This window comes from Thalassophryne amazonica, chromosome 1, assembly GCF_902500255.1.
Source record: "Thalassophryne amazonica chromosome 1, fThaAma1.1, whole genome shotgun sequence".
Classification (NCBI taxonomy): Eukaryota; Metazoa; Chordata; class Actinopteri; order Batrachoidiformes; family Batrachoididae; genus Thalassophryne; species Thalassophryne amazonica.
Genome location: NC_047103.1, coordinates 127,507,989 through 127,525,421, shown reverse-complemented (window position 1 = coordinate 127,525,421; position 17,433 = coordinate 127,507,989). Strand labels below are relative to the sequence as shown.

The following is a 17,433-nucleotide window of genomic DNA, read 5'->3' as shown; positions in this document are numbered from 1 at the left end:
TGTGGCTTGAATTCAGAGTTTGCGGGTCATCTCACAAACTGTTTGTGGCCCTTGGACCCAAAAAGGACAATTTTACTCTCATCAGTCCAAAAAATATTCCTCCATTTCTCTTTAGGCCAGTTGATGTGTTCTTTGGCAAATTGTAACCTCTTCTACACGTCTTGTATTTAACAGAGGGACTTTGTGGGGGATTCTTGCAAATAAATTAGCTTCACACAGGCGTCTTCTAACTGTCACAGCACTTACAGGTAATTCCAGACTGTCTTTGATCATCCTGGAGCTGATCAATGGGTGAGCCTTTGCCATTCTGGTTATTCTTCTATCCATTTTGATGGTTGTTTTCTGTTTTCTTCCACGCGTCTCTGTTTTTTTTTTTTGTCCATTTTAAAGCAATGCAAATCATTGTAGATGAACAGCCTATAATTTTTTTGCACCTGCGTATAAGTTTTCCCCTCTCTAATCAACTTTTTAATCAAACTATGCCGTTCTTCTGAACAATGTCTTGAATGTCCCATTTTCCTCAGGCTTTCAAAGAGAAAAGCATGTTCAACAGGTGCTGGCTTCATCCGTAAATAGGGGACACCAGATTCACACCTGTTTGTTCCACAAAATTGACAAACTCACTGACTGAATGCCACACTACTATTATTGTGAACACCCCCTTTTCTACTTTTTTTACTAATAGCCCAATTTCATAGCCTTAAGAGTGTGCATATCATGAATGCTTGGTCTTGTTGGATTTGTGAGAATCTACTGAATCTACTGGTACCTTGTTTCCCATGTAACAATAATAAATATACTAAAAACCTGGATTAATCTTTTTAGTCACATAGCACTACTATTATTCTGAACACTACTGTATCTGAACAGCTACAGGTCATAGGGGAACATGCCCACCTTTGTCTGAGGACCTTACAGAAAGAAAAAGGCTCACTCTCTGTACCTTCATTCTGTGATTTTTATTTCATGTACAGTATGTGTGTATTATTTGTTTGTCCTGCATATGTCTGATGTCTGTGTTTGTAACGTAGCACCTTGCATACACGGTTACATCCAGCTGGCAGGCACTGTATATCCACAGCAAAGGGTATGAGCAAAGCAATCACACATGAATGAATCCACGCCATATTTTTTATTTACAACCCCAATTCCAATGAAGTTGGGACATTGTGTAAAATTTAAATAAAAACAGAACCTTGAAAATTTGTCCAAGGTAAAAAAAAATGGTGTAACTGGAAACAAGTATTGGTGGAGGTTTGTTCTCCAAGAGCGTGGTGCTGTAGTTTCCCCTTTGTTTTTATGCGAAGAAGCTCAAGTACATTAGAAAATCTTCATACAGGATTTAATGAAATATCCCTTTACAAAACATATGAAAACATAGGAGCAACCTGAGATTTCTTAAGACAAGTGTTTGCACAAATATCATCAAAACTTTAAGCCAAAGGTATTTGGAACTGAAAAATAGAGTATTGCACTTTAAAAAATATGGCATTGCATGAGCAATAGGATTCCATCAAACCAAATGCTGTTATAGTGAAGCTATTGACGTACAATAATTGAACATTTTTAAACTCTTTCTACAGCAAGAATTAATTTTCACAGAACTGTATTCTTTAAGTGCATTCATTGTCTGAAGCAACACTTTAAAGGAGATAGTCTTGTCTAGACTACTTTGTTTTTGCCCTGAAACTTGGCAACTTTTGGCCTGCACAAGTCCATCAATATCAGGTGTCATGTCCTGACTAGCAGCCAATTTCAGAATGTCATCTAAGTGCTTATGTGTGAGCCCTGAGTGCAGTTTTGTTTTATTGATGTTCACTGCTGAGAAAACCTCTTCACAAAGGTCGGCTGTCCCAAACATGCACAAACATTTTCCAACCAAGGCTGTTAATTTGGGGTACCCTGGCAAGAGATACTGATCAAATGTGTCCAAGCCCACTGAGGCAAACTTGTCCTTCAAACCTACATCACATTGCAAATCAATAATCACTCGTTGGATGTCAAAAGGCACATCAGAAGCTTTGACTATGAAGGATGAGCGAAAAACTGCAAATTCTGTCTCGAGTTCACCAAATATCTGAAACCGTTTATGAAACTCACACAGCAATCCTGCAATCTTGTCTTTATACCGTTTCTTGTCAACATTAATGTCTGTTGCACATACCTCTGTTAGGCAAGGGAAATGTGCAGGGTCACTACTTGCTAGCTGTGTCTCCCACAAAGTCAGCTTCAGCCTGAATGCACAAGTGCTGTCATAAAACTGTGTGACAACTTTTTTGCAGCCTTGCAACATTTTGTTCAGAATATTCAAGTGCTCTCTAATATCCAGCAGAAATGCAAGGTCCTGCAACCATTCCTGACATTGTAATTCCATCTCCGGTTTTCCTTTTTTCTTCACGAATTGTCTGATTTCCTCACCTAGATCAAAGAAATACCTCAGCACAATATCACTACTTAACCATCTTTATGCAGTGTGGTATGGCAGGATATTTGTAATGTGATTGTCACTAAGAAGTCAGTCAAACTGACGATAATTCAGAACTCTGGCTTGGATGAAATGAACAGTTCTGACAACCATGTCCATGAGGTGATCCATTTCTAACGACTTACAACACAATGCCTCCTGGTGTAAAATAAAATGAACTGTGGGCCAACTAGTAAGATATCACTCCTGAAAACGATCTTTGGTTTATCATGTGTCATAAATCTGTCCTATGATTGGATTTTGGAAAACCATGTGACGGTGAACCAATTCTGATTGGACACTCACATTGCGCACGTCATCACACAGCTTCTATGAGGAGTACAAAGATGGCCGACAGTGGATCGAAAGTCCTCGGAGTTAACTTTTCAGCAAAAACAAAGGTATGTTTCTATCTCATATCATTAACAAGTTATTTATAATTTAATAAAGCCTGGTCCCAGCCGTCATATACGACGGGGTCGGCCACAGAGGCTTAAGGATCACCACTCATCAAGACGGATCAACATGCTCAGTTGCGACCTCCACAACATGAGGCGAAATGAGGGTGGTGCATGACATTCGTGGAAGATTTTTTTGACAGCCAAAAACATGCTCCATGAAAATCATGAATATCACACACCAACACGCACTATTAAGAAACCTATTCAGATCCGTTAAGTCACGTTAAGAATGTCAGGAATGTGCCAAGAATGACGCAAATATGACATTCGTAATGTGTCCTGCCTATGTGTAAAAGCAGCATTAATGTCCCTGAGGGACCTTGCCCAAGGAATCAGCAAAGGTCTGTCTGTCTGTCTATCTATCTACCTACCTAAATCTGAAGGTAAGTTGTTCCACAGTCTGGGACCAGCTACTGCAAAAGCACAATCACCCCAAAGTTTATATTTTGACCCGGAACATCTAAGTAAAGTTGACCAGGTGCCCATTATGTCCTACTGTAAGTATGGAGAGTTAAAATTATAGATGAGTAAGATGGTTCAATGCCATTAATAGCGTTAAAAACAAATATTAAAATTGTAAAATCAATTCAAAATGAACCGGAAGCCAATGAAGTGAGAGTAAAGTACGGTGTAGCATGCTCACTTCTACAAGTGTTCATTAAAAGACAAGCAGCATCATTTTGCACAAGTTCGAGGCGTGAAAGAGAAGACAAGTTAAGACCAGCATCACAATGCATCACAGTAATCAAGTCTGGAGCTGATGAAAGCAAGAATGGCTGTCTGAAGATCAAGTCTACTGAGAAAAGGCTTTATTTTTGCCAGAAGACGTAGCTGCAATAAAACTTGCTTTGACAACAGAGTTTATCTGTTGATCCAACCTCAAACAAATAAAAACAGTACTGTGCATTATTAGATCAGAGAGTTGCAGGGAAGCTAAATCTTCAAGCATTTTTCAGTTTAAACAGTAAATGTTTGAGTTTATAAAGAAAATGCAGACACTGCTATTTTTGAACAGCCTAATATTACTTTTTCTTCACATTCTCTAAAGTAATAAATTTGATACATTTTTCTTCATGTTTGGATTTGGAACAGAATGTGCAGTGTTCCCAGTGCATTTGCAAGTATGAAAATAAAAGCTATTATAAGGATTTTGAGCTTTACTCACTTTTTTAAACACTGCTATTATTTTGAACATAACTGCATGTATGTTGATATGTAATGACTTGTGATAGGTTGATTGTCATATGTATCAGATCATGGAGTTAGTGTATCTTTACACCCGTAATCTGCAGTGTCATGTAAAGTGCATTTACATGTTGTCTTTGTTGGCTGGCTTTTCTCTCAAAACTATCCATCTATCTCAGATAGATGGATAGTTTTGAGAGGTGGGGATGCACCAGTTGTCTTCCTGGGTTGCTGCAATCTAGGACCTAAGGCAGCTTGGTAGTGTGGAAGATGCTCCTAGATCTGATCTCCTAGACCTGATGACATTGCCTACCAACAAGAAGGTCCTCAGTTCAAGCCCAACCTGCTCCATTCTCAATGTGCATCTGGAGTTGTGACATGAAGAAAAACTGTCCTAAATGTTCTGCATAATCAACATGTGGATCCACAATGGATAATATATTGGGTGTAATATCTAATCTTTGTTACTGACTTGAGAATATTTTCTCAAAAACACAAAATGCACTTATGGAATTCTAAATCTAGCATGCCCTGCACATTGTTTTTAATGTAATGCGTCATGAATGCGAAGTACTGTTTTTATTTGGATCTGCTTTGTGCATCATCTGAAAACATTGCTTGATTTTTGGGACAGACAAAAGTGTTTTGATGTGACAGATTTCCACAGGGAGAGAGAGAGGCTTTTTGCATGTAGGTTGAAAATTGCATTTCATGCTTACAGCTTCGAAAAAAGGCAGATGATTCCAACAACAGTGTCTTACAATTGTGAAAAACAATCAGCAAAATGTCATTCTTGATTATAGACTATAAGGAATCAAGATCAGTTATCAATGAACAAAGGTAGGCTCAGGAACAAATGATTCAGGATCAAAGATCAAGGATCAAAGGCAGGGGATAGCTGTTGGTCAGGATTAAAGTAGAGAAGCTCAAAAATCAAAGAATTCAAAGATCAAAGAATTCAGACTCAAAAGCTCAAAACTCTTCTTCAAGCCAAAGTCTACCTCTCCACCAGACTTCATCGTAGTCCGGTCATGTCCTAGCCCATTAGAGATATCCAGCTGGCTCACTAAATAGCTTGCAAATAGACAGACAAGTGAGCATGGAAAAATAACCTCCACTTTGGAAGAAGCAAGGGCCAAAGAAGAGTCCAGTATATTTTGGAACTATTTGAGATAACAGGATAATGGATTTTTTTCTCGTTGTTTAATATTGATAGATTGGGTATATTTTGACATTTCCTCAGTTTTGTGGGACTAAAAGCATAGCATCCAATAATAAAAGCCTGGTACAAATCACATTGTGCTACATTTCACTCGCTAGTAAGAGAAGCCAGCAGGCTACACAATAGCAGGAGAAACCCTGCTGTCACCTCAGAAATGTCCAGACGAAGTCTGAAAGAGGCACGGAATGTTAAAAAAGCACAGCAGCCAAAAAGTAAAGCATAGCAGTGCTACTATTAATATAGCAATTCATGGAAATCCCTGCATTCAACTTCCTGATCATTCTCTGACCTTCTGAGCTGTGCCGGCTCTTTATGGAAGCAGGAGAAAATAATGAACTGAACCAAGAGCAGGAGGTTCTAATGAATGATGCATTAAATTAGGTGCTCCATTGAGCAGGAAGTTGCAATTAACAGCTACCAAAATAAACCAAAAGTTAGCAAAATAATTTAAAGTGCATACCATTGCTTTAGGAAGTGAGTGGACTGACCTGTGAACCATCAGCAGAGTAAACGAATATCTGAAGCGAAAAGATCATACAGAGGAGGCTTCATAAAACAATTGCATTTGGCATCACTGTCCTTTCTGGGTGAGTTACAGGACGGCTTTGCATTGTTGCGTCACCAGCAGTTCCGGTGTTGAAGTGCAGTCTCCATGTGCAGGAGTCGTGAGGTAACCGTGGTACCACTGTATTAATGTAATGATGCTCTTTTAAATGCTGTTTAAAGTATAAAAACATGATTGACTGTGTTTGATGATGTAAGGGTGTTGAAATAAAACGATTTACGCCAGAATTGTGATTCTTATCCTTCACGATTCATAATCGATTCAGAATGTTCAAAAAGTTGATTTTTAAAATTACGTTTCTCCTCACTGCCATAAACTCAGTCACCAACATTTTAGCAAGTCACACTACTTCTGTTCCTCTTTCTCCTGCTTTCTGCAGGCGGCGGGGTCAACCTGCTGTGTGTGTGAGAGATGCTCAGAGCCAACCAGCAAGTCAAAGTCCTGCATCACTCCATCCAGAAAGTTTGGAAGAATAAATGGAATTGGTTAATTTACCCTTTTCTTCCAAACTAGCAACCTAAAAGTAAAATACAGTTGAACATTTTCAAATGAAACAATGCTTAGATTAATGGTCTGCCTCCTGTTTTAAAGTGCCTGACGCACCTCACTGCTGCTCGCAGATTAAAGCTACTGTTTGTAAGTTTTTGAATACAGAAGCAAATGCTGTATCCATCCGATATTAATGTGTAACATTCTAAATGCTATTTATGACTAAAATACAACATCAAATGACATGAAATGTAACACAAAATAATTAAATTTGTATCATATTTAATTTTAACTCAAGTTGGCTCAAGTTGTGGCTCTTACAAATCCACAAAACCACAAATCTAGAATTATTTTATTTTATTTTATCGTGCTTTGCATAGGTCCATCGATGTCTGAGAAGGGCACATCATATGGAGAAATTGGCCCATGAGCCCACACCCTCCTTTGAAATATGAATCACATTTCAATTCTCGGGCAGCTCAGTGCGTAGAGCAAGCCGTCTTATGACTGAAGGGTCGGCAGTTCGAATCCGGCTCCCAACCAGTCAAAAATCTACATATTGCTGTTATGTCCTTGGGCAAGACACTTAACCCACCTTGCCTGTGTATGAATGAGGTGGTGGTTGGAGGGGCCATAGGTGCAGAATGGCAGCCATGCTTCCGTCAGTTTGCCCCAGGGCAGCTGTGGCTACATTAGTAGCTTGCCCCCACCAATGACTCAATGAATAGTGCAACTTGTAAAGCACTTTGGATGTCTTGAAAAGAGCTCTATAAATCCAAATCATTATTATTAATTCTAATGTTGAATTTCCTGATAATTAAAAGTTCATTGCTCTTAGAAAGGATGCACTTGCATTTTTATGTAATATTATCACAATATCAATGGCATAAAATGGTCTTAAAACAACACTGATTTATCCTGATATTTTCTGAGGCAATACATCATCCAGCAAAATTTGTTATCATTTCAGACCTACCGCTCTGTCAACGTTAAAAGTAAGTGTTTGGGTGCACTTTGGATTCTACAATATTCCGGCTAAGAAGAGGCTTCATATGACCAATTCAATATGTAAGCTGTGCAAAATGAAAGTCAAGGATTTCATAAACATAACAAATACTCAGGCGCATTTAGCACAACATCACCCCGAGCAGAAACAAGTTGAACAGCTGCAGGGTCAACACCAGGGGCCGACCAGTGCACACTGCATCACTTTAACAAACAAAAACTAAACAAAAAAAGCAACCAGATCCATTGCCCAGTGTCACTGACCGAATAGTCCCCCGTAAAAATCGTTCCCCCTGCCTTCATCATTTCAGAGCATTAGCAGCAATTCACCGATTATCGCCTCATTTCAGCTTCAAACTGCACTCCAGTCATCATCTAGCTCAGGGGTGGCCAAGTTCGGTCCTCGAGAGCCACATTCCTGACACTCTTAGTTGTCTCTCTGCTCCAACACACCTGAATCCAATGAAAGACTCGTTAGCAGACTTTTAATGAGCCTTTCATTGGATTCAGGTGTGTTGGAGCAGGGAGACAACTAAGAGTGTCAAGAATGTGGCTCTCGAGGACCGAACTTGGCCACCCCTGATCTAGCTCAACAACAGATATCTGAAGCTTTTGTACAACAACCATTTCCACATAAATGCAGCATTATTTCATCATAAAAGACAGGGGAGCGATCAGAGCACTACAGCAGTATGTCTGAGTCTGACTCTCTGAGTCTGACTCTCTACACCCAAAGCGATCAAAAGGAATAATGTGATTATTAACCATCAGATGACAAGGTAAAACCTCTTAAATCATTCCAAAGTGAGTTTTAAGCAGGGATGAGGCGATAATCAATGAATCGCTGCTGACGTTCCGAAATTACACATGCATTGAAGGCAGTGGGGCCGATTTTTATGGGGGCCATTTGGTCTGCAATAGAGGGTGACACAGGAGTAGATTTTCACTCCTGTCCCATCTCACTCCCACAATTCCTGTCCCATCCCAAATCCGGGCCAGACTAAAAAAAAAATTTCCTGTCCCTTCCCACTCCTGATAAAATGACTCCCACTCCTGTACTGCTCCCATTTTTTCCTTCTTTTAGTTTTTAGGCTTTAGTGTTCTGTAGTTTTATTTCAGAAGATGTGGCAACAGAAACAGTTCAACTATGGTAATACAGGGAGGCACTTATTGCCTTAATCAAAAAAAAAAAACTTCACTAAAAGACACAAAACATAAATAATGCACAGCCTGTGATCTTACAGTTTTTCAAAATGTGGTGATGGACACGTAATGATCCTGATATTTACTTTGTCTTCTATTTCTGTAATTGCTGACTGTATGAAACCAACATATTTCATGTTTTGTGTGGACAGCTTTATTTTTATTTATTTTCTGTTAATATATATCCATTCCTACATTTAAGGCCTGCAGGACTTTCCAAGAAAAAAAGGTTGGGACAGGGCAGTTTATTCTAAATGTAAGTGTTATGTGTCGGACGCAGCTCGGAGAACCGACCAGCGTTTGAAGGACCCAGTATGAAATAAGCAGAGCACGGTACAAAGGCTAACTGAATTTAATACATAACAGTGATCAAAAGAATAATAAAAGGTGCGGTCTGGCGTGGTGCGCTCCCAGCAGCGCTAATGGTCCGGAGCCAGAAGCTGTTTCGGACCCAAGGACCCCGCCGACACCCCCCAGGTGGCCGCAACAACCGAGTCTGTGAAAGAAGGAACCATTATGTGAGTCCACACTCTACACACAGAACACTTAAAGGTGTACAAACAGCAAACACTTCCTGGCTTGATTACTGATCAGCTTCCAACCTGCAGGCATGGAACATCTCGTTCACAAATCACCACCGCAGTGGAAGCTGATACATGACTAACATACAGCTCAATACAATAAGGTGTGAGGGACACCACATTTACTGACTGTATAACTGTTAGTCACAAAATCCAACGTACCTCAGGAAGTGTGCTGACGAGCGTGAGACCTCACCCTCTCCTCTTTCACAGACCGTGCATCAAACCTGGACATTCTCAGCGTCCGCTGCTGATGAGATGGCTCCCAAGACGACGATCTCACCCGTCTGGTCACAAGGTCGAGTCTCTGGCAAATGCACACTGTGCACTTCAGTCTTAAATGCCAACATACTCCAATCCCTCCAGATGCACCTCAGCTGTGAGTCCTGACGAGTCGCAGGTGATCAGGGTGAAGTCCTAACAGCCTCAGCAACACAGCCACTCAGTCCCAAATGCATGCCACCTGGGAGGAAACACAAAAGGCAAACAAACCAGCAGCCAGGCCCCCCCAGCCATACAACAGTACCCCACCCTCACGGGAAGCCCCCCGGCGACCACACACACCCGGCCCAGGAGAAACACCCCCCTCCAGGGACCATGGCTGGAAACCACGTCCGCGTTAGTCCTCCAACAGACTGGTTGAACTGGCTGCATCTTTGCCTTTGTTTCTGACAGTCTTAGCACAGGTGTGGCCAGGAGTTCCTACACCTGTGCGGTCAGCCTTTAACCAAACGTGTGATTAGTCAAAAACAAAACAACCAAAACATCCCCCCCCCCCCTCCCCAGGGGACCGTTCCATCAAACCCCAGGGAAGGGGAGAAAAGAAAAACAACCCACATGTAAACACACAAACAAAAATGCCAAAAGACCCCCCCCTCCTCCCCCCCAAACGACACGCAGGGACCAACACCCCCCAGAGGGCCACCCACCAGCTCCAGGAGTAATAACCACGGCCGAGGTCCCTCTGGGATCCACCGTCACCCACGGGGACTACCAGCGCCCCCCAGAGGACCACTCATCAACCCCAGGAGACGCCTCCCCACACGACCAATGGACCCAGCCCCGGCCGCCCACGGCTAGATGGACCCAACGCCTTTTCCCCCCCAGAGGACACCACAGTCAAACCATGAGGGCGGAAACTGGGGGAGGAAAAAAAAACAAAAACCCCAAACCCCCCCCCTCCCCTCCCGGGTGCAGAGGCCACCTGGGAAACGCCCAGTACAACCTAACTGCACCCCTCCAGCAATGCCGACACTACGGCACCCCCGGCTGGAGTCAGAGGAGAAGAGAGGGCATAACAAAAAACAAAAAGAAAAAACAACCCAAATACCACCCCATCACCCCCCAGGGGACCGTTCCATCTAACCCCGGGGAGGGGGGAAACAAAAAGAAACAAAAAAAAAAAAAAACAGACCAACACACAGTTATTTGGGTCCCCGTCTTTCCTTTTCTTTTTTTTTTTTTTTTTTGTGTAGCAAAGGCTGCAGGATCACACCCCCAGACAAACAGTGGACAACAAAAAAACAAAAGCCCACAAAAACCCACTCAAAAAACACCCACACAAAATGAACCAACACAAAACAAATCAGTGAGTTATACCGTCAAGCTCAACCAAATGGAACACACCTGTTCCTACTCAAGAGCTTGACGGTACCGTGATTCAGTCACCACAAGGGGGAACCAGAGTGCTAAAAAATGAAAAACCCCCTTTGGTGACAAAAAACAAACGAGCTGCATCTTCGTGCGCAGCTGTGTGCAACACAACCAAAATGTGCTCAACTAAATAACGCCGGAGCTGAAACAACAGACGCAGTAGTTACCTTTTATCCGGGGAAACGGGGCTACGACTGTAGCACAGGAAGCCCAGCGACCCGTGCTAACAGAGCTCCGCCGTGCGCGTGAACCCATTACAAACGCACTCTTGCAGCTCCCGTTTAAACCTCTTATCCGGTCGGAGTGTGACGCGAAGCTGTCGCCAGTCACACTCCACCACGACCCACGGATAAGGCACAAACACAGGACACGGCTGCAAGAGAGCACAAATTAGTATCCAGTAATGGGTTCTCAAACACGCACCTTCCGGGCGGAGAGCCCCGCAACTGATCCGGATAACCACTGAACGTCTGCTGCCGCCTTCCCGGCGCGTTACCGTCTCTGCTACCGCTGGGTCCGTGATGTTTGGCCAGAGACTACTGTTATGTGTCGGACGCAGCTCGGAGAACCGACCAGCGTTTGAAGGACCCAGTATGAAATAAGCAGAGCACGGTACAAAGGCTAACTGAATTTAATACATAACAGTGATCAAAAGAATAATAAAAGGTGCGGTCTGGCGTGGTGCGCTCCCAGCAGCGCTAATGGTCCGGAGCCAGAAGCTGTTTCGGACCCAAGGACCCCGCCGACACCCCCCAGGTGGCCGCAACAACCGAGTCTGTGAAAGAAGGAACCATTATGTGAGTCCACACTCTACACACAGAACACTTAAAGGTGTACAAACAGCAAACACTTCCTGGCTTGATTACTGATCAGCTTCCAACCTGCAGGCATGGAACATCTCGTTCACAAATCACCACCGCAGTGGAAGCTGATACATGACTAACATACAGCTCAATACAATAAGGTGTGAGGGACACCACATTTACTGACTGTATAACTGTTAGTCACAAAATCCAACGTACCTCAGGAAGTGTGCTGACGAGCGTGAGACCTCACCCTCTCCTCTTTCACAGACCGTGCATCAAACCTGGACATTCTCAGCGTCCGCTGCTGATGAGATGGCTCCCAAGACGACGATCTCACCCGTCTGGTCACAAGGTCGAGTCTCTGGCAAATGCACACTGTGCACTTCAGTCTTAAATGCCAACATACTCCAATCCCTCCAGATGCACCTCAGCTGTGAGTCCTGACGAGTCGCAGGTGATCAGGGTGAGGTCCTAACAGCCTCAGCAACACAGCCACTCAGTCCCAAATGCATGCCACCTGGGAGGAAACACAAAAGGCAAACAAACCAGCAGCCAGGCCCCCCCAGCCATACAACAGTAAGAAGTAATTAATAATTTTTACAGCCAGTTTTCTTGAGAAATGTCAGAGGATGAAAACATGAACATTTCCAAGTGACTTGATTATTTCTTAGACTTCATTTATGTTGATCATTCAGAAATACAAACAATTTGGTACTTTATGGTAAATCTGTGTCAGGTAGACAGTTCTCAAAAACTAAATGTCCATGCTGGAAGAAGACAAGTGAGGGAAGCCACCAAGACACAAGAATTTTTGGCTTCTGTGGATGTAAGTGGAGAAACTGGGAATAGTGCAACATTTTTATTTTTATCTTCATTTTACATACAGTCCCAACTTTTTTTTTTATTTGTGGTTGTTTTTGTTGCATTTCTGAAATTACAGAACTGCTATAAAGAAAAGTGTTAACATTTAATTGTTTTTTAAAACTTTGTAGAATAAACAAACATTAAACTCTTATAAAGAAGGAAAAAATACACAAACATGCAGGAAAATACTGAACAATGCAGACTCATTTGACTCATGATTTTGGAAAATAATAAGAGGTAACTTACTTTGAAATAAATAAACGCAGAGCTGCAGCCTAATAACTTTGAAAAATAAAATAAAAATCAGCAGCTTGTATTTTACTCCTCTTTTTTCTCCTCCTCAGTCACGTTTTGTGCTTGAACATAAAACAACATTAATCCATCTAAAAATATATCTTTGGAAAATAGCAGCCCGTTAAAGTTCAGAGTTCTCAGCTACTTTATGTGATTTCTGCTTCTGAACATCACTGCAGTTTCTCCACATCAGTTTTTTGTAAACACACGTGTGTGTGATTTGTATAAAGTTCATTCCTATATTCTCATTTTTTAAAGCAATTTTGTCCATTTATGTCAACTCATAATTTCAGTATACAGTAACTGTCACCAACATGCGCACACGGTGTGAACAGGACGTACCGACAGCTTGTTCCTCTCTGCTCTCAGGGCGTCTCTCACTCTGCACTGACTGAAGCAGCTCACACATGCAACCCCCCCCCCCCCCCCCCCAGCGACACACACACACACACACACACACACACACACACACACACACACACACACACACACACACACACACACACACACACACACAGACAGCTGCAGCGATCGAACCCAGTCGTAATTTTAGACGGCTTTAAGCAAAGCCGCCCGCTATTCTTCGACTTCTTTTTTCAACAATTGACCACCCAAATGATGGCAGGACGGCTCGCTGCCTAAAACCTTGGTTCTCGCTCCCGTCTGCTCCTGTGAACTTTTAATCCCGTACCGTCCCAATCACCTGATAAATAGCAAAGTTGACTCCTATCCCGTGGGAATCCTACCGGAATCCCGTGACCCGTGGAATTCCCAAAAAAATGTCAGCCTCTAGTCTGTAACACCAGTTTATTGAAAAAAAAAAAGCTGCACCCCTACAGTGTCTTGGAAAATGAATAGCCTTTAACCTAGATTTACTTTGGTAGTCACTGCCTTTTCAAATTTAAAACTACATAATCTGAAGGATACATGGAGTTTACCTGGACGTAACTACAAATCTCTGATGCTGGCACTGCCTTCAAATGTTTTTGTTTGTTTGTTTGTTTTTTAGTGATGAAGAAAGATTTTGATAGGTGAGAACACAGAAAAGCCTGTGAAGGATTAAACAGCAGCAATACGGAGGAAGAACAATCACATTTCAGGGTTGTTGTACATATTATGGAAACAAGAAAAGGCTAGTAATAAAAATTCCTGCCCAAGTATATGAGTGCAGGAGGAGATCATGTTGCAAATACACCCAAATAATTAAACAACATAAAAGTACATACAGAAAAGTGCTGTGACACAGATGCATGAAAAGAGAGAAAAGTCAAACTAAAGACAACTAAAATAAAAAAGGATAAATACAGAAAGGAAACATCAGGAAGGAAAAATATTGGGACACATAGTGTGTAATTTCACTCACACGACATCGGTCCAGTTGTACTTTGAGTGGTTCTGGTTCAGAGGCGGGTGGCTGTTGGAGTTTGAGCCAGTTTTCACTGTTGTCCACAGCCTGCTCACACTGTTCATACAGGCTGTAGAAGGCCAACACCTGCATGAAAGTGGAAACACAAACTAGTAGTACAATGAATGCCGAATCCAACTTGTATATAAACTCGAGGTTTGTTCACACGGATAGTCGGTAAGCACAAATGATTCCCCAGAACATCACATGTGGCTCCACGCACCAACCATAAATGTCAGAAGTGTCCAATCAGGACACAAGCTTGGGGATTGACATCCATCCATCCATTAAGGTGGGTGAACTACCTTATTGTAGTTAAGGGTTATGGGGTGATGGGGGGGGCTGTCCCCCACAAAATAAATAAATGAATGAATGAATGAATAAAGGCCCACAATGTTTAATATTGTACAAAATAGAATTAAGTGACCCAGATGGATTAAAAATTGACTTGACATTACAAAGTGATCGAATATCATGGGACCACGGCAGGGAATCTCCCTCAGAGAGATGAATGAAAGACTGTGTCATAAGTGGTTCTGCAGTGTGAGATGGTCATACTGAATTGAGGATTTGTAAGGGGTGGGTAGGGAGGGGGTTGCTCAGAGTAAAAGCCCATTTAGAACCTTTCTCAACTGCACAGGAAGGATTGAACTAACAGTCTCAGGTTCACTTTCAACCTGATCCTTTCTTCTGCATTAAGTTTGCATACTCTTCCTGTGTTTGTCAGGTCATTGACAGATCCAGGCTTTCAATGGACATGACTTGTGGACATGACTACAGCAATTGGGGGTTTTCTTTTTGAACATCATCTGTGGGTTTTGTGGACACTAAATCACTGGTCACAGTAACATTGATGCATTAATGAATGAACATCCTTTTGTCAATTGAGAAGACCACGGTAGCTGACAGATGATGTTTGGTGCATGTTAAATTTAGAAAAGAAACAAAAACATTCCAGTGTATGTATGTATAAGGACAGTCTTCCAGTCGATATTCTTTCATTTGGTGTTTTCATTATGGTGGTATGAATGATTTGTCTGTAGACAGGCTTCAGAAAGGAATCCCACTGTTATTTAATAGTGAATTATTTGATAACTTCTTTCTTCCTGTCTCAGACATGGTGTCACAAATTCCTAAATCTACTACAGTTGACAACAATTCAATTTTAGTGGGTACTTTAAACAAAGGTGCCTACTTCATGGTGGTTAAACGAACAGCTGGATCAAAGTATACAGTTCCTGAATGACACAGAGTGGATGTAGACATATTGGTGTATGTGTACCTTTGTCTGGTAAGCTAGCAATGCCAGCCTGTCTGCCAGCAGTACACAGAATCCCACCCAGCGTTGGTTCAGCTGCTCCGCTGCCTGACCAATGTCATCAGCACGAGTCCCCTCTGGGGGAAAAACAGACAGAGCATCACGGTTCAGACGGCCATGACTCATCTCTCTGCAGGTTACAGACACTCGTACTCCACACACAATTTGTTGAATGTCATCTGTAGGAGAGCTGAGGGAAGACAGCAATATGCCGCACAAACTGCGACCCCCCCCCAACCCACTGTGCACAAACGCACACCCGAAACATGTAACATTCATCCACAATCATTGATAAGATTACTGCTGAAGTGTAATTACAGTCAAGTGTTCAGAAAGGGAAAATCTCCAAGAGATTCCTGGATAGTAAAATCAATATTAAACTTGTAAAAATGCAGATTCATGCATCTGCTTCTAAAGAGCCAAACTATTGCTGAATGATAATTGGCAGTGGGGAAAGCTGCATTTGGCTTGCATGGCTCATCAGGCACACAAATGTGCAAAAAGGCTTGAGATTGCTTCTTCTTCCTGTAATCACTGACCATTATGTTCCATTTCCATTTACACTTCAAGTTTGGTTCAGATTTCCACAGCACGTTACAATAAGCACAGCTCACAAGCTTCACATGCTGCATGTTCTAAAACAGCATTCAATTCTGGAGTGGAAGACAACAGAGGTCAAAGACACTGGAATTTTAATAGAACCAGTTAAATGGAGAAGCTGTTGTGACCAGGGCAAAGCCACAGTGGTTCATCCAAGCTTAGAAGGGTTATCTGAACTGAAACACAAACCAGAGGGTGAAGTTTGGAATTACCCTCAGCCATTCATCTCAATAATAATAATAAACATAAGAGTTCATCAATTAATTCTTGGACCATTTTCTGTCATAATTTGGCTCTATCACATCATACCATAATTGAAGAAACATTTGTTTGTTCTGATACTCGTCTGAGGTGCTTGGGCCCGTTTTCAATAAACTTGCTGTGCACATAGAGGTTAACCCCAGAATTGCCATTAAAGGGGTTGTTTCAGCAAAAGTCAAGGTCATGGGAGCCAAAGATCAAAATTTTGGCTTATCTGTTTCCCTTCCTCCTCCCAGGTCATTTGGTCAATTTCCATCAAAATTGATATGTGGATGACGATCAACCCCATAGCTGTCCTTAAATGGTTTTGGCAAACATCAAGGTCATTCAGGTCATAGGTCAAAATGATAATTTTTCCTTAGGTTTCCTATCACAAGTGCACTCTCACTTCCATGTTAGTTGTTTCTAACATTATACACATTTCCTTCATTCTAGTGCCAGATTGTCTTCCTTGCATGTCTACTTTCTCAAGTTAACTTTGGGTGTTTTCTACAGTTGCCGACTTTCATTGTCCCTTGGGCAGCTGGGAGCGCAGTCATTTTTAAATGTTTTTTAGAGGATATTTTTATAATTTTTCAGACGTTGCTGAAGTTTATTCATCTTTTCATTCCGCCACCGCCATTGAAGTTTGCTGCCCGCTGAGAGGCAGTTTGAGAAAAAGCACGGAGGAAGGAGCAGAGCCGCGGCTAACTGCGAGCTAACGGGGCTACACGCTAGTTAACCAAGTCAAGTGTTCAAAGTTAACACCAGCTGGGAAAAGTGACTGAAGCGCACCAACAGCCATGAAAACCCCGGCAGAGATGAGTGAAATGGCTAGTGCAAAAGCCATATCCAGCAAAGATCCGGAAGAGGAGGAAAATCAAACCAGACATAGGGTCTGTAACCTGAGCAGAAAGTTTGAGCAGTCTGCCGGAGACCAGTGCAAAGATGGTGGCCAAGCAAACAAGACGGTAGACGTCTCTGTTGGAGAGGACGGAATTTACGATCAAGACAAGTGGGTATGCACACAATGTAAGCTCACTTTCACGGATGAGAACTCCAAGATACTGGAGTGCGA

The 17,433-nt window shown here is 42.2% G+C and overlaps 1 protein-coding gene across 1 annotated transcript in view; it reads right to left on the bottom strand.

Annotated features, from left to right (window-relative positions):
* Nucleotides 1–17,433, bottom strand: part of dmd (dystrophin) — a 1,392,820-nt gene that overhangs the window by 760,268 nt on the left and 615,119 nt on the right. The window contains exons 22-23 of the mRNA XM_034174291.1: nt 15,480–15,592; nt 14,156–14,284 (exon numbers count right to left, since the gene is read on the bottom strand). Of these exons, the coding sequence (XP_034030182.1) occupies nt 14,156–14,284; nt 15,480–15,592 (242 nt within the window). The remainder of the gene's footprint in view (nt 1–14,155; nt 14,285–15,479; nt 15,593–17,433) is intronic.